This window comes from Camelus dromedarius, chromosome 13 (assembly GCF_036321535.1).
Source record: "Camelus dromedarius isolate mCamDro1 chromosome 13, mCamDro1.pat, whole genome shotgun sequence".
NCBI classification, from domain to species: Eukaryota; Metazoa; Chordata; class Mammalia; order Artiodactyla; family Camelidae; genus Camelus; species Camelus dromedarius.
The window spans coordinates 70,610,056-70,629,841 of record NC_087448.1 but is presented as its reverse complement, the minus strand read 5'-3'; the positions used below and the strand labels follow the sequence as shown (position 1 = coordinate 70,629,841).

Sequence of the window (19,786 nt, the reverse complement as noted above, 5' to 3'; positions counted from 1 at the left end):
ATGCTTTCCTAAAACTGTTAACAGGGATTATAAACACACAAAAAGCAATAAAACAAAAGCTCATAGGAAGTAACTTCACAAAATTACTCTGCTTCAAAGTCAAAATACCCTCGGGGTGAGGCAAGTCTGAGAGTGCACAAGAGTTCTATGAAGTCGTCATCACTGCATCCTCAGTACCTCTGACGGTGTCATCCACAGCCAACGTGAAATGCAGGCTGAAGTAAAGACTATTACATTACTATTTGTAAGCAGCAGTAACAAATATCTTCCAGTACAAATGCCTTCACATCCAGTCAATGGTAATTCCTAACTACGGCATGACTGTGATACAGATACCGGGAAAATGAAGTGGCTGGCAGAGCACCTGGCAGGCTATGCACAGAGAACAACTCACAGTGGACAGAAGGGCTACAGCAGCCATGGAGCCAAGGAAACTACAGTTTTTAAAACTTCCCAGTTGGTTCTAGTGGGTAGGCAAATCAGAAACCACAAAACCACCAGACTGGATAAACCTGAAGCTCTCACTTCCAGCCCTAAGCAACCAATGATTTTGCAACTTTATATTAGATGACAATTTTCAAGTTTTCTGCAAGAGACCTGCTTTTATCTTTAAACATACTAGTACATGGTACGAATCAGTTCCATTGTTAGAAAAAGTGATTTACAAAACAGCTAGGTTAAGGGTCCAAATGAAACCAGAAATGTCAGTTTTCAATCGTCTGTTGAGCTCGATTTTGTTTTAACTTATTTGACATCAGAACAGTTATTCATTGACTTGATCATAACTGCTCAATAAACATTTATTGAACAGAGGGAAAAAAACTAACCTAGACTTTATCCTAAAGGAAATGAAAATCTACTAAAAAGATTTAGAGATGAATGACGATCAAATTTTCACCTTTTAAACAAATGCAGGCTCTACCATAAAGAACAGTTTGGAGAAGGCCAAGATTAGATGGCACAAAGTCCAATAAGAAGGACGGTGCAGAAACCCAGGCAGCTGTCTATGCTGCCCTGATCTCTGGGGGCAGCCAAGAGAAGGCAGATGTTTACTGAAATGCTCAATTAAAAAAACGAAAGCAAAAAATTTGACAGCAAAATAAACAGCAATCATCATTCTAAGTGCAGTAAGCCAGAAAGAGGAAAAAAAAGTACTAAATGATTATCGCTGATATGTGAAATCTTAAAAAAAGACACAAGTGAACTTATTTACAAAACAGAAACAGACTCACAGGCATAGAAAACAAACTTACCATTACCAGAGGTAAAGGGGGTGGGAAGGGATAAAGTGGGAGTCTGAGATTGCAGATACAAACTACTGTATATAAAATAGACAAACAAGTTCCTAATTTAGAGCACAGGGAACTATATTCAGTATCTTGAGCAACCTACAATGAAAAAGAATATGAAAAGGAATACATGTACGTGTATGTATACTGAAACATGATGCTGTACACTAGAAACTGACACACTGTCAACAGACTATACTTCAATTTTTTAAAAATGGGGGGAAAAAAGCAAAGAAAGCAAGCAAGCAATCAGAAGCTTTACATTAAAAAATACAAAATTACTACAGATAGTGAAAAAGACGAGAGACAGGAAAAACTACCTGGAGAATCAAGAACAGAGCAGAAGGAAGGAGGGAGACGAACAATAAAAGTCGGCATGAAAGGAAGTGTAGAGCAAAAGGAGACACTCTGAAAGCTTCTGAGACAGAGTGAAGCAGCTTGTCACGTTAGCTGTGTGACCAGCCACCGTAAGTTATCACCCGCTGTGACTGCTCCTAGAGATAAACCCAGCCAGCTCCGTCTCAACTGTTTACAACATTCCTGCCAACTACAAAGAATTCAGACTTCCTGAATCCCCACATTCACCCGTCCCCATGAAATCTCCTTCATCTCCGCCAAAGAATACCCATCTGCGATCTTTTGACAAGTGTTAAGAATCTTAAATAGCTAGCATTTGCCCTAATTCTTCTTTCCACCAGACAAAATCTTGACTTGTGACTTTATGCCCCATCTACACACCAAGGATTACCCACCATGCTTCTCTTCTCACCAGCAGAATCACAATCCACCGCCGGCAAAAGTTAACAGCTTTAATTACCTCCAACACGATTACTTATGGAGGGAACTTATTTTCAGTAACGTTTTCTTCCTTAAGGAAGTTCTCTCAGAAAAGTGAGATTTTTTTTCCTCTCTAATATTTCAAGGTCCAACTGTCTCCAAACTCCTAGCTGGCAGCTCAAGCAGCAGCAGACAGCAGTGGGAACTGCAGCCCACAAGAGGTGCCCCTCACCTTGCCTCATCAGCATCAGCTGGTGCTCGTGCCTGGCTGCTTCCATCTCTGCCTCCAGTTTCTCCTTGGCTTCTCGGATGTTTCTATCAACCTGCTCACGCTGCTGCTTCTCCATCTCGTCAAGAGCCTTCCATCGAGATGCGTACTCAAACTCAAAGGTCCCAGGCTGAGCAAAACGTGGTGGCTGCTCTCTTTCCCTAAGGTTACATTTAAAGACACACAGAAATGTACGCACACGTAAGAATAACACGCACTGCCATTTATGGAGCACTGTCAAGCATCACCTCCCGGCAACATCATGACGCAGGTTTTAGCAAGCCTGAATTTGAGTAATTGCACAAAGATGTCAAACTGGTAAGTAATGGACCCAGGACTCAAAGCCAGGCAATCTGAGCTTGCTACAGCCTACTCTCCCCTAACTCTCACCTCCAATATTATGGTCTATCTGGTTTTCACACAAAAATTTTACAAAAGGCAGTCTGCAACATATAAGTCAAATGTGCCTTAAGTTAACTGTCTGAAGTCAGATTTTTTTTAAGTAGTAACTTTTAGAGATAGTAATAAAAGTAGATACAGATTACTGAGTGTTATGTGCCTGGTTAGTTAGGTAGGCCAAAAAATATAGGCCTAATTTACTACAATTTGTTTAAAACTTATTTCCCTTGCTAGACTATAAACTCAATAAGGAGGACACAAAACTTCTGTTAATTGCTGTACTTCAAGTACCTAGCATGTATCTAGCACATTATACACATTTAATTTCTTTAATGAATATAATTTCTTTAAACTTTTTAAAATAAAGACCTTAGAAAGTACCTGAATTTCAAAGATATTCTTCAATTATTCTTGCCTATCACAGATTCTATTAAAAAGTATTAATAAGAACACAATTCCTATCACCAATAAAAGCACAGATGCCTTGCAATCATAAATTTTAACTCTTATTTTGAGGTGAGGAGGGGAAGGCGGTGGATGGGACAAAGTTGGGAAATAAAGGGGGAAGTGGTCACAGATGGAAAATGTAGTGACAAGAAACAATGTCAAAGATCTTCAAGGGTATATAAGGAAAAGCTAAGTTAACCATGATCTAGGTATTCTAGACCTAAAAAACAGACATGGATGTTTTTCTTTTTAAAGCACTGACTGCAAAAGGGAAAGAGACAGGAGGATCTGCCACCCACCAATTTTTTTTGGAAGAATTGTTTATTGGTCAGTAGTTCCTAAGCCAGACATTGGCTATAATCATCTTAAAAAAAACTCTTCATTTGCTCCAAGGGACACACTACCTGAACAATATGGATTTGGGGTCCATACTCAATTAAATTTCAATTAAATTTGAGTCATGGCTCTTATGTTTTGTGAACATTCCTTTTGAGCATAACTCTTTAGCAGTACAATGGGAGTATCATGAGATCTCATGATGTTTGCTGGGATAATTAAACCATTATACAAACAAGCACTGAATACAAATACCACTTCTTATTAACACCCTTATAATTCCACTCCTATAATTCCTGAATTCAAAAATATGTTCTATTTCAAATTTGTAATAAACTATTATCAGGAAAAAAGTTAACTGAACAGGAAATAACAGCAAGTCTTTGAAAAACAGCGTAAGAGAAATATAAGTGGTTATGAATTACACTGATCCTTCCCTAAAATACCTTCTTCCCTTGCTACTAGGACACACTCTGCTGGTTGTCCCTCCAACGACAATGACTATTCCCACTCGGTCTTCGCTGATGCCTGCTGATCTCTCAACGTTGGTAAACTGAGTCTCCAGAGTCAGTCCTCTGGCATGCTTTCTACCACATGCGGTAACTCTAGCCAAGACAGCTCACCTAAGTTCCAGAAACAAATCCAACTACCCACCTGACGTCCCCACTTGGATGGTCAAATTTAACACGCCCAGGGCAGGGCTCCTGATCTTCCTCCCCCAGATCTGCTCCCTGGCAGGGTTCTTACACCAGTCACTAGCAATTTCCATACTTCCAGTTAATGAAGTCGAAAAGCTCGACATCATCCTTTCAACTCCCTTCTCCCACAACCCCATACCCTTAAGCAAAATCCAGTCTGCTTCCAAACTACACCCAGAATCTGACCACAGCTCACCATCACCACTGTGACTGCTCCATGTCATCAGGACCCTAAACTCACCTCCCCACTTCCACCCTTGGCTCTTCACAATCTATTCTTAAAGCAGCAGCCAGAAAGCTGCTGTTAAATTTAATACTCTGCTCCTTCCTTTCTCATAAGCCACAAAAGCCAAAGTCAGCTCAACAGTCTACAAGGCCCAACAACCTGCACTCCTCCCAGCACATTCTAGCTCTCTGCTCACCCCTCCTGCTCCCAGACAGAGACCTCCCTCAGGCCTGCAGAGCTGCTACTCCTGGGCTGAGACCCTACCCTCTACTCCATCCCACCTCCGACAGCCTCCCCTCCACTCAAGCTGCTACCAGATGCATACTCACAGATGCTTCCTTAACCACAGTGCACAAGAGCCACACTCCTCTGCTCCCAGGCACCCACTTTCCCTGTCTTTTCCCCACACTTTTCCTATTTGTTTACCCACCGACCCCTTACCACCACCACAGAGCATGACTTTCTGGTCTGTTTTGTTCATTGATACACCTCCAGCACCAGTTACATATTAACCAACTTTAAATACATATACCCTTTGATCTAATAAGCCCTTATACCTCATTCTCGTGGTTTTTTTAGTGCCTGGCAGAAAGCCACTCCAGTATTTGTTGAATTCATGATGCAAACACTACAGTGCTACTTATTATAATAAGCAAGTGATTGGTTAAACACACACAATGTATTCATACAGGTAACTTATGTAAAAATACTTGAATCACAGAGTGGAAAGAAATTGGTAAAATAATAATATACAACATTTTGAAAACATGCTGTTTTTATCTTTAAGAAGAATTCTTAACCTTTGCCAAGTTAACTAACTAGAGCCTCCCCCACTCTAACCCCATCCAAGTCTCCTGACTCATACTCCACCTGAAGCACACTAACTAAAGATTTTCATATCTCAATTTCATTGTTTCTCTGGCATACATATTACTGACAGTACCCTACCTAACCCACCCATGCCCCAGTTATGAAAGTTGAGACTTTTCAAAGTAAAGTTAATGTTTCACCAATATACAGAAGAAAATCAGTATTCTGTGTAGATCCGCCCACTCTGTTAACCAGGCTAAAAACAAACAGAGCACCTTATAAGCCAATGGTAATTGTTCCCCCACGCAGCGTCACACCCTAGATAGCACACGTCTGACGCATCCTTACTTGTGATACTGCTGAGTTTTCTGCATCAGTTTCTCGGGCAGGCCATCCTCATCATCAAACTGCTCCATTGGCTCCACGATGACCGGGCGCGGGGTCCTGGGCAGGTAAAAAGCATGAACGAGTGTTCATACAGTATCTACGACCAATGCCCTCCTAGAAGTCTTTTACAATAATTCCAAGATATATACTTGGAAAATATCTTTCTGAGAAAAATGTCTCAGAAGTTACAAGATCAGTCGATAAGCAGTGGCCGCGCAGAGGTGAACATCCAAGTCAAAGGTGCCTGTTTTAGAGCACAGAGTCCACTCAAGATGACAGAAACGTCAACCAACCACCGTGAACCTGTGTGATCACCGCCGTTCATGTTACAAAGCACAATAGGAGCGAGCACCAAGCTCAGTTCTGTGTGTCATGTCATCATCCCTGACCCCCTGCCTCAAACTCCCACCTCACCCGCCTCCCAGCTCCCTCTGTGTCCAACCAGTCTTGTAAGGAAAAGTCCTTCTAAAACCTAAAATAAGAATTAAAAGGTATCAGCCAAGCAAAAGGAGAGGGAGCCAGAAGCAACACATTCAAGGAAGAACTGGGGTGAGTGAATGAGAGTGGATGATGAAAGACGTGACCTGGAAACCCTCCTTCTTTACTGCTTCCCAAGGAAAGAAAAGCTCACCAAAGACATGACAGGGACATAGGGGACTGGATGACACACTGACACTGCAATTTTCCTTGCTATTAGTCCTCCACCACACAATCAATTTATACTGTCTTCTAAACAGAGATGTTCAGAGAGAAACAAATCACTGTTAATTTTTGAGGTATTAACAGAAGAGCCAGAGAGATGAAGGGGCTTTCTGGATTCCAAATGCTTCCCTTTACAAATAAATAAAGACCCAGAGATTAACAGAGACTTTAGGGCTTTTGGCTCAGAGGCCAAACTGCAACTTTCTTCCGTCATCCCAAACCCAGGTTCGTCCAACACCAGCCCCCTCCACCGTGCCGCCTAAGTGCGACCCCACCAAGATCGAAGTCCTATCTATACCTGAGGTGCACCGGTGGGGAGGTCCGTGCCTCATCTGCTCTAGCCCCCAATGTGGGCCCCAGGGTCTGTCTCCAAAAGAGGTGGGTGATGACATCACCAAGGCAACTGGGAATTCCAAGGGTCGGGACTGCAGTGAAACTGACACTGAGAACAACAGGCCCAGACTGCGTTGGCACCTTCTGCCTCTGCCCTGATCATCAAAGCCCTCGAGGAACCACCAAGAGACAGAAAGAGCAGAAAAACATGAAGCACAGTGGGAACATCACTTTTCGTAAGAGCATCAACAGTGCCCGACAGATGCGGCCCCAATCTTTAGCTGAAGAACCCTCTGGAACCATCAAAGAGACCCTAGAGACTGCCCAGTCTGTGGGCTGCAATGCTGAGCACCACCCTCACGACATCCCAGAAGACATCCACAGTAGTGTGGTGGGATGGCCAGCAAGTTAAGAACTACCAAGAAAAGTGATTTTATAAAGGGCTATTTGACAACAACAACAGAGACTTTAAATCCTCAACTGTAGGGGAAGGAAAGGTATAAAATGTTTATTTAAAAAATTATTCCTGGGCTAGCAAACAGATTTTAGAGAGAAAAAGAAATAGAAGCAGGTGTGGAGTATCTTGGGGTGATGAAGACAATATATTATAGAAACCTCAGATAAAGTGAGTGGGAATCCAAAACAAAAAGGACTTACAGGCCTCATTCTCCAGGGTGAGATCTCAAATCTGATATGTAAAAATGGAATGTAATGAAGAATGAGTAAATACAGCCTCAAAGAGTACATGCAACCACTTCAGATGGACACATGTGCAATAATTTTTTAACCAAACAAACGGGTGGACATTTACGGTTTCCCTGTGTTCTGTAAAGACACCTGGTGGCTAACTGTGAGAACAAAGTGGCACATACAACAGCAACAGCACGACTGAGGACTGAGGAGGTGGGCTCAAGACGGCAGGAGGGAAACTGAGCCCACTTCCTCCCACAGACACACCAAAACCACAACCACGTAAAGAACAACTGCCTGAGGATGACCACAGGGCTAGCAGAGCAGATCTCCTGCAGCTAACATCACGGTGATGACGCAGCATTTCACGCATGGAATTTAAAAAGGGCTACATAATGAGGACAACCTGTTCCGCTACTAATCATCTTCGCAGACACACAAATGTTCTGAGCAGGCTTTTATTTTAAGCCATTTTAACACAGTTAAGAATTGAAGAGTAATGATAAAATAATTCCTAGATTGACAAAACGCTTTATGATAGAGAAAAAATAAAATCACTAGGATCTGATAATGTTATCTCAGATTTATAAAATGATCCAATGGAACCATGTGCTAATTTTAAGAAAAAATTAGTTTATTCTATGTTTTAAATCTTTTTGTTTTTTGAAGTCCTCTAAAAAAACAATAAAATATCAATCCTTACCTAAAAGTTTCAAAACAGCATAAATATATAATTTACACATACTTTTGCATACGAGGTGTTAATCATTACATATACTATATCAGGCTGTTTACCTAAAGCCATATATAGTATACATTTTATGACAATTTAAAAGCATTTTCAAGAGAAATTTTGATTACACAAGATGTTTACATTTAGAAACTAAAACCCTACGAAACCACTTGTACTACCTCAGATGTATGAGAGTCAGTCTGTCAATAAATATCTGATTAATAGGTACCAAAACTGTAACTGGGGCTAAGGGTACAAAGATAAAACAATCCCTGAAAGCCTTCTAAGAGACCCCCTCACTGCCCAAAAAAAGTAAAAAAAAGAATCATTTTAAGAGCTCAGAAGGATAAAAAACAATGTTATCAGAAAGACTAACAGAGGGGCCCACTTCAGACAAGGCAGTCAGGAGAATCCTCCCCATGAAGTGACATTTCAGCTGAGACCAACTATTTAAACAGCAGAGAAGAGCATCCTGAGTTTCATGAGAAGTTTTAACAACAAAGTTCCTGAGCAAGGAGAGTCTAGAGAAAAGATAAACCACTACAGCACAGTATAAAAAGCCAGGTATTTGGGATCAGACTAAACTCTCCCATTTACTAGCTGTGCAATCTTAAGCAAATTACTTCATGTCTCTGGGCCAATTTTCTCATCTGAAAAATGGGACAAATAGTAACCAGTGCTGTATAAATACAAGTGATTGTGATTATGAAATAAGACACACAAAATGTTCAACACCTTGTCCGTTCCTTCAAAACTGTTTTTAAATTATTCTAAAAGCTACCTACAAAACATAGTTAAGTATTTACCAATGTCCAGCTATGACTTTAAACACCAATTAATCAAAGCTTGTAGTGGGAGAAAAAAAAAATACTAACCATACGCCCTGCCTATTGTTTTAGTTCCAGCCTTCCCTCACCCATTAAATAATTACTGTAAGATTATTACGTGGCCAGGAATTATCAGAATACAGGTGCTAGGATTATGGTGTTGAATCAGACAAAGCCCCTGACCTCTTGGAGGTTACATACTACTACTAAGAAAGAGATGCAAGTTAACACTAAGAGCTCTGAAGAAAAATAAATTGGAGAATAAAGCATCAGCTATTTTAAGGTAAAATAGGCAGCTTCTCTAAAAAGATAACATCTTAGCAAAATGTGAATAAAATGCGAGAGCAAGGCCTGTGATAATCTGGAAAGCATCTCTAAGCAAAGAGAACAAGATCCAAGTCTCTGAGAGAACAAGTTGGCAGAGCTTTAATTTTCATGCTACACCTGCTGTAAAACAGCTTTAGCATGAATGCTTAACTGTCAAAAACAAATTGAAAAATTTGTTACAAGTGTGGCCAGGAAACAATTTTTTCATTGCCTTTGTACCCAATTTCCTAAACCCTAAAATATTTGACCCCAACCAATAGCACAGTAAGTGTAAGAGGTGGGCACGGTTATCAGCGATAAAAGAAATCAATAATCGACTAAGGAACTTTTATACCAAATCCAATTTGAAGACTAAGGGTGCATATCAAAAACTTCTTTGTGGGCAAACCGAAAGGAAAGGCATGGTAATATGATAGTTTAATACCTATAATTACTTTAAGACATTTTTAAGTAAATGGAGAGATACATCACATTCACAGACAGGGAAAAGTTGATACTACGAAGATGTTAATACTCCCCAGAATGATCTGTAGACTCAGCAACTCCAAAAGCCCAGTTGTGGGAGCCCATGACTGGGTTAACAAATTGTAACAGCCCAGCTGCTTGTCTCCTTTAAGAAGAACAAATGTGCTTAGTAACTGCTTTGCTAGCAGGCCCTGTGCGTCCCTCCGCACTCCTGTCTCCTAGCCGTAAAAAGCAGAGACAGTGCCTTGCTTGCACAGTTAGGTTGTAGATAGTACTCTGCTCATTGCAAAGCAACAACCCAGGCCCTCAGCTATAAACACTGGGCGTGCCTGCTGTTCAGGTAGTCTATTATCCCCCAGACAAGGAACTGGCTGGTCTGGTGGTCTGCTTTGTAATTAACATATCTAAAGAATGTATCGTGTCCCCCTCTCGCCATGACTTCCCTAAAGATAAACTAACCCTTTATACTCATTTCTACTCATTGTGGATTCTACAATCTCTATCTCATCCTGTCTTTTCCTAAGTTCCTGCATTCCATTACACAACTGTTGGTGATTTTTCCTTTGATTGTACACAATAAATGTGGGAGTATTTGAGAGGCTTGTGGAGTTGGTCCCCGATTCCTTCTAGCTCTCGACTTTCCAGAATCTCAAGCAATTCATTTCATCTTGGTGGGACTTTTCTGCTGGACAGAACCCACATCCGGTAGAATTTTTTAATTGACAAGCTGATTTTAAAACCAGTAAGGATATTCAAAGAAATGATAATAACCAGAAGAATTTTGAAAAAAAGAATAAAGTTGGATGATACAACCTGACATCAAAGCTTAGGATAAAGTAATTAAGAAAGTATAGTATTAGTGTAAAAGACATCCTGATCAGTGAAACAGAAAAGAGTGCAGATTTTTCTTCCAGTTTTTTGATAAAGGTAAAAGGCAGCAAAGGGGAAATCATAATCTTTTCAATTAAGAGTGCTGGAACAACCGGATATCTGTATTAAATAAATGAATTGTTACCTGACATCATACTCAAAATGGATCACAGGTTTCAATTAAAAAGCTATCGGGGGGAGGGTATAGCTCAATTAGTAGAGTGCTTGCTTAGCATGCATGAGGTCCTAGGTTCAATCCCCAGTACCTCCATTAAAAAATAAATAAACCTAATCACCTCCCCCGCAAAAACAAAACAAAAACAATAAATCAAAAAACTATAAAATTTCTCAAGGAAAACATGAGAAAAGATTTGCTACCTTAGAAAAAGGGAAGATTTCATATAAAGATTCAAAAAGAGCCATGAAAGAAAAAAGCTGAAAAACTGGACTTCAGAAAATATCAAAATTTCTGGTCTTTCAAGAACACTATTAAGAAAATTAAAGAGGCCTGCACCCTGGGACCCTCAATTACCGAGAGCCTATTCTCTAATATCTCCTATGTTGGAGCTCGTCCTTGTAATAAATTTCAAATACTTTATGGGAAAAAAATAATAAAAAGTAAGCCACAGACTGGGAGAAACAGTCTTAAAACAGACCAGTACCTAGATTTGCTAATAATGTAAAACAAACCACTCAATTACAAAACAGGCGAAAAATGTCACAAGACACTTCACAAGACATAAAAATAGCCAAAAGCACATGAAAAGATGTTCATCACTGGAATTAGGAAAATAAAATTTAAACAATGTGACACCACCACACTCACTAGAATATCTAAAAGACTACCAGTAACAAGTGTTGGTGAGGACATGATCAACTACAATTCTCTCATTCATTGCTGGTAGGAATGTAAACCGGTATAAACATTTTGGAATACAATTTGGCAGTTTCTCATAAAGTTGAACATACAGCCATTTACTCCTAAATACTACCCAAGCCACATGAAACCATCACGTTCACAAGAAGCCTTGTACACAAAGGTTCATAAATGTTTATTTACAATAGCCAATAGTCAAAAGCAACATGAACATCCACCCACAAAGTTGTAACTCAGCCATAAAACGGAACGAAATACTGATAGAGTGGTATCAATGAAATCTCAAAAACACTGTTAACTAAATTAGACACAAAAGAGTACACACTATATAATTTCATTTATATGAAATACTAGAAAAGACAAAAGTAATTTTAGCAACAGAAAGATCAATCACTGTCCACATGGGAACTAACTGCAAAAAGGCACAAAGGAACTTCTGCTGTATGATGAGAATGCTCTACATCTTGATTGTGGTGGTAGGTTACATGACTACACACAAACACTTTTTAAAATTCATTGAGCTCTACATTTAAAATTGGGGTCATTGGGGGAGGGTATAGCTCAGTGGTAGAGCATGTGCTTAGCATGCATAAGGTCCTGGATTCAATCCCCAATACCTCCATTAAATAAATAAACCTAATTACCTACCCCCTAAAAATTTTTTTAAAAAAATTCTAACATTGGAGGGTATAGCTCAGTGGTAGAGCATGTGCTTAGCATGCACAAGGTTGTGTGTTCAATTTCCAGTACCTCCATTAAAATAAGTAAATAAAAGACTAACTATCTTCCCCACCCAAAAATAAAAAAATAAAAAGTGGGTACACTTTAACATGTAAATTACACCTCAAAGTTGATTAAAATGTCATTCATTCGTTATTTAGATATAACATTTTGCTTTACATACAGATGTTCAGTAAGTTGAATGAAAATCATAAGAAACATTCCTGAGATTCAAATACGAATCCATCCAGTAAAGTGTGAATACAGTATGACTGTAGCACCTAGAAAGACACAAATATACCCTATTTGTAGTCACTGAGTATTTACTTACCTACTTCCCATATGCCAAGACAATGTATGAACTAGAAGGAAAGGCAGAAATCTGAACACAGACAAGCCTATCATCACTGCATAGAAGAACAAGATGTTTCAACTTACGTTGTTAGCAAGAATGCTCCATCCCCACATCTTTCCAGAGCCTTCCGTGCAGGAGGTTTTGCTGCAAATTCTACAAAACCTTTCCCCGTAGCTCTACCACGATCATCCACAACCACAACAGCTTTCTCTACTGGACCAAACTGGGAAAATGCTTGCTCTAGAAGCTCATTGGAAACAACTGGAGAAAGGTTCTTGACAGTCAGGGCTGCTCCATGTGTAGCAAAACGAATTCGCAGAGGTCTGCTCTTCAAAATGGTGCCATCCAGCTCTGCTTTTGCAATCTCAGCCAGTGTTCTGGATTCCTTTTTAGAAGGAAAAAAATCACTTTTTAAAAATGACAGTACCACAAAAGCCTTTAAATAATAATCTGTTTCTAAGAAGAGGTGGGTAGCTCTAGGAAATGGCTGATAGTCACCTTGTTTTTGTCTATCAATTATGGTATCATAGGCATTTTATTAATTATTCAAAGATAAGTAATTTAAACATTTTAAGCAGACAGTTCCAATCCCAATGCCCTGTTAATAGTCATCTCTTAAAGATTATCTGCGCATAAACAAATTATAGCTATTAAATATGCAAAACAACATCTTTTGTAAATCTACTTGTATTAAAAGAAATACATTGGGGGAGGGTACAACTCAAGTGTTAGAGAGCATGCTTGGCATACACAAGGTCCTGGGCTCAATCCCCAGTACATCCTCCAAAAATAAGTAAACCTAATTATCTATCCCCACTAAAAATAGTTAAAAAAAATAAAAGTGGAAAGTGTTTCTAGAGAGAACCTCCTGTTCAGATTCAGATATAGTCACAATGTCATAGATCTTGTTTTTTTCAGGGGAAACAAGAAATCTCCATTTTTATATTACCTCAAATAATTTTTTACTATTGGCAGAGAATTAAATTTTTAATACTCTTTGGGCCAAATAAAATGTTTATGCTGTCAGGTATTTTCAATGCCATAATCCTTTATCAAAGTTTATACTTTTAATGGTTTTAAATGGTTCTATATGAGGGTTTCCCAACCTCAACACTAGCGATATTATGGGCAAGATAATTCTTGTGGGGGAGCTGTTCTGTGCATTACAGGATGTTATGTCAAAACACACACACACACACACAACGAAGGATATTTATGGCAGGAGAACCTCCAGTTTTTACAACCAAAAATGTCTCCAGACATTGCCAAATGTCCCCTGGGAAGCAAAACTACTTCAATTGACAATCAGTGCTCCATATGTGTACTGAAGTAACTGTAAAGTCAATTAAAATAATGTATTTGAAATGAACCCAAGATTTCTTTACTTCATACCCCAGAATAAGGACAATAAGATAACTTTTATCAAATGGTTACTACATAATATCTCTGTCTCTCCCCGCGCCTGGCTCCGCGTGTGTATACATTACCTTTCATTATCCTCACCAATAATTATTAAGTGGGTTTTGTTACTATCTTCACTTCGTATATAAGGAAACAGGCCTAGAGAGGTTGAAGTAACTTGCCCAAGATCACCGACAAATGCTGACTTAAATCTACAGAATTCACAATTTCCACCAATACACCATATATCTCACCTTGCAGCTGGTATGCCTGCATCACTCTGCATAAAACGTACAACTACAGGTTCTTAACTGAAAAGAATGCAAAAACAAACAAGAAACTAAAGTGACTACCCCAAGATGAGAGACTGCTTGAACTAGGGTCTAACAATTTCCACTGGACCTTTTCCAAAGGCTCTTTTCAAAGCACATGATCTTTTCTCTTCTAGTACACTAATGGTCAAAATTCCCCTACTGCAAAAGTACTAAGTTAATAAATATAAGGAAATCCAGTGATTCAAAATGAAAATATCTTCCAAGACAATCAATAAAGCTGATTAAGTAGCATACAGTACATTCTTACTGTGAAATAGTGGGGAGGGTATATCTCAGTGGTAGAGTGGTGGGTGTGTGTGTGTGTGTGTGTGCGCACCAAACAAAAAATAAAGTTGAAAACATACTGTGAAATACAATGCGGTCATTAAAAAGAAAATAATGACATGAAAAGAAGTCAAAGATATTCTAAACGAAAAACTGAAATACTGAAAGCACAATACAATGTGTATAGTATGATATAAATTTTATGGAAAAATTACACAATGTTTAACAGTGATCACGTTTAGTAAATACAGTAAGGGAGGAAAAATCTTTCACTAACGTTAAAATTGTAATTAAGAGAACATCCCTTAAAAAAAGGAGAGAGAGAACATCCCTGAAATAAAAGATGACTTCAAATTAAATGCTAGGCAGGACAAATTAAGTACCTTCTCTGTCTTCCCTAATATTTGAACATTCTGTAAGAAGCATATCTCACTTCATAATTAAAAATAAAAAGCATGAGGAGAGGGGGTTTAATCCCCAGTGACTAAACAGAAGTAAATTCAGTTGACTTTTAATTCTTTAATTAGAACAATAGTTCTCAAACTTTAGCAAGCATCAGAATAACATGCAGGGCTGGTTAAATCCCAAAATTGCTGGGCCCCAACCTCAAATTTTCAGATACAGATCAGGGCGGGGCCCTAGATTTTCCATTTCTAACAAACTCCAAGTTAACTGATGAGGTGAGACAATTCTTGAGATGGTACAGGGTCAGCACTGCTAACATGAATGGTAAAGGAAATAATTTAAGTGGCCTTCTGCTTGGAAGAGATCTGAAGCTACTGGACAGGGACCACACTTTCGTGAAATCACTGTTCCAGAAATCTCACTTACTAAAGCTAAAAGTAGGGGAAAATAAAAGTAAAAGTCAAGCTCAGGTCAAATCAACAACAGTTTCCACTACATTAAACTTGCTTTAAAATGCACTACAACTTTTTAGTTAATTTACTCAATTTAAATTGTCAGTAATCACTCAAAAACTAAAAAGCATCGGGGTCTAAAATTACACAAAAAGTGTCCACATTACACACACACTCTATTCCATCCTTCATGTACCAGAGACTCACAACATGGGTTAGAACCTCAAGAGTAGCTGCCACTTAAATTCTTTTCCGCAACATTACAGGCAGCAGCACTGACCCTACACCATTTCAAAAATGTGGTCTCACCTCATCAATTAACTGGAAAACTACAAATAACTGGAAATAAATTTCTAAGAAAATTTACTTGCATTTTAAACTTTAATTACTGAACAAGTAAAAAGTATTCCTAAAAATATAAATCAGATAAAATTACATCACTATTTTAGAGACACTACACCATCACCACACACTGCAGCCTCCATACCATTATCTATATTCAGATCAGGTATGTGCTTTGTGATTTTCCAAGTAGAAAAAAATAAATGATACCTCAGAAACATTTAAAGCTTTTAGATTAACCTGTTAATCACAGAGCTCAGACTAAACAGTAAAGTTATCCACGAAGTCAAATTTGGAAAACTAAATTCTTATTTCTGACTGGCAAATCTTCAACATTCCTACACAAAACTTTAGAGTGATGGGTTTGGAGGAGCATATCCCAAAGGAGAAGACATAAGTAGCCCTTCTCACCTCTCCATTTTATAATCCCATAAAAAAAATTTTTTAATAGTGAGGAGCTGTGCTGTCCAATATCTAAATTAAGAATAAATAAAATTTAAAATTCAACTCCTCGACAACAATAGCCACATTTCAAGTGGTGAACGCTCCCATATGGCTAGCAGCTATTACACTGGACAGCGCAGATACACAGCATTTCCATCACTGCAGAAAGTTCTATTGGACAGTCCAAGTACACTAAAGGAAGGATTTTTAGCAACTTTAAAGACAGGAAGAAAAAAGATTTTTCCATGTCAAAAATACATTTATTGGCTTATTTTTAAGTGAAAGGTTAGAGAAACAAAGAAATGCAGCCCTACCATTCTTCCTCTGCTTCAGAACAGACCAAGATGGTGCCAGAGGCTCAAGACTATGAAAATGTTAAATATCACCTCTTCAGTATTTAACCAAAAGTTTCCTGTAATACTTAATTGTAGAAACCTAACTTCCTTTATTTTAAGATAAGATTTGGATTTATATTAAAGACAATTTTAATCAAGTGACAGGCTTCTTTTCTGATGTGCAAAAGATAATTAAATGCGCTTATAATTTCGTGTTCAAATGCCGGTTATTAAACTCGAATTTTAAGGAAATCTCTAACCCTTCTCTTGAAACCATTTAGATCTCCAAATGCACTCCCTAAAAGCAGTGTCATTTAATTACAATCAGTTTTCACTACATATAAAATTTTGCCTTGTCCACTCAATCATGTGCTTTTGAAAGTTAAAGTTCCAAAAAGAGAGCCTCCGCAAACTACAGTGAACATAAAACTTAAGGGTCAAACTAGAAAGGCAACACACACACAAACCTCTTATTTATATACAAAGGTCTCCAAGAAAGACGATTTTGTTCAGAAAAAAAAAGTCCAGCACGTAAATACGAATTACAACAACGCTGTGTAACTGACACTGAAGGGATTCACCAAGCACACAGGAAAACCCAATAAAGCATGTATCTGGTCCTGTCAGTGTGAAGCCTCACTGTTCAATGTTTTTTTTAACGTGAGAGAGGCACGACTTCTGCGTGGTATTGGAAAACGTATTAAGATTTAGATGAAAAGGGGCAAAGCCCGTGCTCTCCTAGTATTCAAAGCTACAGACAAAAACAGGAGACGGCCCCTTGTGGAAAGCCCCTCACGAGCGGCACGACGCCCCCGCGCCCAGGCGGTGGGGAGAGAGGGGCGCCGGGGGCAGTGGACCCGCGACCCCCGCCCGCCCGCCCGCGCCGCTCACCAGCCGGATGAAGCCGAAGCCGCGGTCGCGGTTGATGAACACCTCGCTGGGCTCGCCGTAGCGCTCGAACAGCCGCTTGAAGTCGTCCTCGGTGATGTCGGTGGGCAGGTTGCCCACGAAGAGGCGGCAACGCTGCGTGTACGTCTTCTCGCCCGGCTTGAGGAAGCTCTTGATGTCGATAGTGAAGCCCCCCTCCTCAGCCGGCCGGTCCTCGGCGGGCGCGGGCGCGGGCGGCTCCCCGGGCAGCGCGAGCGCCATGGCCGCCGGCTCGCCCTCGCCGGCCGCCGACTCCAGAGCACGGAGGCGCGCCGGGTTCTTCTCGATGCGCACTTGCTTCAGGTTTCCTCTCAGCATCATCGCGGCGCGTGCCCTCCGGACTCAGCCCTAGAGCTCGATGTGCGTCTCTGAGTCCGCCCGCGGAAACGGGGTCGCGAAGGACACGGACGGGGACGCAGCCAAACCCCAGCCGCACTCACGCCCCGGCCGCACGCCCAAGATGGCGCCGCCACCGCCGCGGTCGCGAAGAGACGCCGCGCACGCCCCGCCCCCGCTGAGGCCGCGCCGGAGTCGGCGCGCCTGCGCACTCCGGCGCCAACGGCGCCCTGGGGCGCGCGCATGCGCGGCGTTGGCGCGTCCGCGTTCCCAGCCTCCTCTGGGCGCGGAGTCTGGCGGGTTCCTGCAGGTTGTGATTGCCGGGGATGGGCACGTTGCCCAGTGCGTGAAGATGCAGTGATGGGGAGCAGCCGGAATCTCTTGAACGTCCAGTTCAATCCTCAACACACAGCACTGAATAACGAAGTGTTTCCCAGTAATTGAAACAAGTGAAGACACATTTCTGACCATTGCAAGAGCAAGGTTTTTATTATATTTCCTAATGAAAAATGCAATTCTATAAAGTAATTGTGATGTTGATTATTCACCTTAGAGAGGGACTCCATGGAATTGTCAATGAAAGTAGTACAACCAGGCTGTGAACTCCTGAGTGTTAAATGAATTCAGTCACTTGACAACACGATTCAGCAGTTTCTCCTAAATGCTCACTTAAGAGCTACAATCCCATTGTTATTTAACCAAGTGACATGAAAACGTGTTTACACGGAACCCTGGATGCAAATATTTATAGGGGCTTTATTTGTAATCAGTGAAAACTAAAACAACCCAGTGTCCGACTGGTGAATGGATTAATAGTGATACATTCATATAATAGAATATATTCAACAATAAAAAGAAATAAACTACTGATAGAAGCAACAATGTGACTCAAAGGCTGCACACTGAATACATGACATTCTGGAAACTAGTCACAACACAGATCAGTGGTTGCCAGGAGCTGGGAAGTAGGGAGGGGCCGACTAAGTTAAGATACAGGGAAATTTTTGGCAAGATAAAAGTCTATCTTGATTGTGGTGGTGACTACAACAATTGTATGTATATGTCAAAATAGGCAGACCCATGCACTAAAAGGGTCAACGTTACTGTATTTAGATTACACTTTCAAAAAATATATAACTATCCAAAAGAATAAAAATGAAACACCATCAGAACTAATCCCTATTTACCTCAAATTCTAATCACCCAAACTCTAATCCCTGCACATCTCTGTCAGTTCCCCAATCTGACCCGATTCCCCTCACCCCTCTCAGTTGTGCCAAAGCCTTCTACAGAGTGTTTGGAAACTCACTCTGTCATCAGCAAAATCCCTTATTTTTATTTTTTTCTCTGAATACCCCTTCACTTTCCTGCTTTAACTGGAACATGGTTTTCCTTGGAGACTGCTTCCCCTGCAGTTATTTCAAGGAGGGGATATGTTTATTTCCTCCATACCATGTGTCACCAGACTTGAAGATGACATTCTCTGTGATCTCTGGCAACTTGGAGACCATTTCCCCTCCACTTGGACAGAAAATGCCAACTTCAAAAATCTCATGCCAACATAGACTTTCTCTTCCCCTCGCCCCCTCTTTTACCCCTTGCTATCCCCCTATAGTAACTATCTTACCACTCTAAAATTTTGATCACAAATATCGGTAGGACTTCAGCCCCTAGTTATTTCTCTTGCCTAATTTCCTATATAATTTCAGACTATTTTCTCTATCCTCAGACCAACACTCCTCCCCCCCTCACTCATAGCTGATATTGTCAACTTTTATTAATTTCACTGAAGACAAAGACATAATCAGAATAAAATCGCCTCCTTCTATCAGCACCATATCTACCAACTTCATTCCGTATGTGGCCACACGCACTGCTTTCTTTCCTGTTACCATAAATGAATTGTCAAAAGATCCCCTCTGAGGCCAAACCACTGGATGGAACCTTTCCAAGTACTTTGCTTCTGCGGTTACCCAATCCCCTTCCCAAGTGATCAGTTACTTGATCTG

At 40.2% G+C, this 19,786-nt stretch overlaps 1 protein-coding gene across 2 annotated transcripts in view; it reads right to left on the bottom strand.

Annotated features, from left to right (window-relative positions):
• PSPC1 (paraspeckle component 1) overlaps positions 1-17,919 on the bottom strand; it is a 53,030-nt gene extending 35,111 nt beyond the window's left edge. For both annotated transcript variants that reach the window (XM_031465676.2, XM_064493302.1), the window contains exons 1-4: positions 17,406-17,919; positions 12,620-12,921; positions 5,599-5,694; positions 2,299-2,495 (exon numbers count right to left, since the gene is read on the bottom strand). In XM_031465676.2, coding sequence (XP_031321536.2) covers positions 2,299-2,495; positions 5,599-5,694; positions 12,620-12,921; positions 17,406-17,762 — 952 coding nt within the window. In that variant the 5' untranslated portion in view covers positions 17,763-17,919. The remainder of the gene's footprint in view (positions 1-2,298; positions 2,496-5,598; positions 5,695-12,619; positions 12,922-17,405) is intronic.
• Between the last annotated feature and the right edge of the window lie 1,867 nt (positions 17,920-19,786).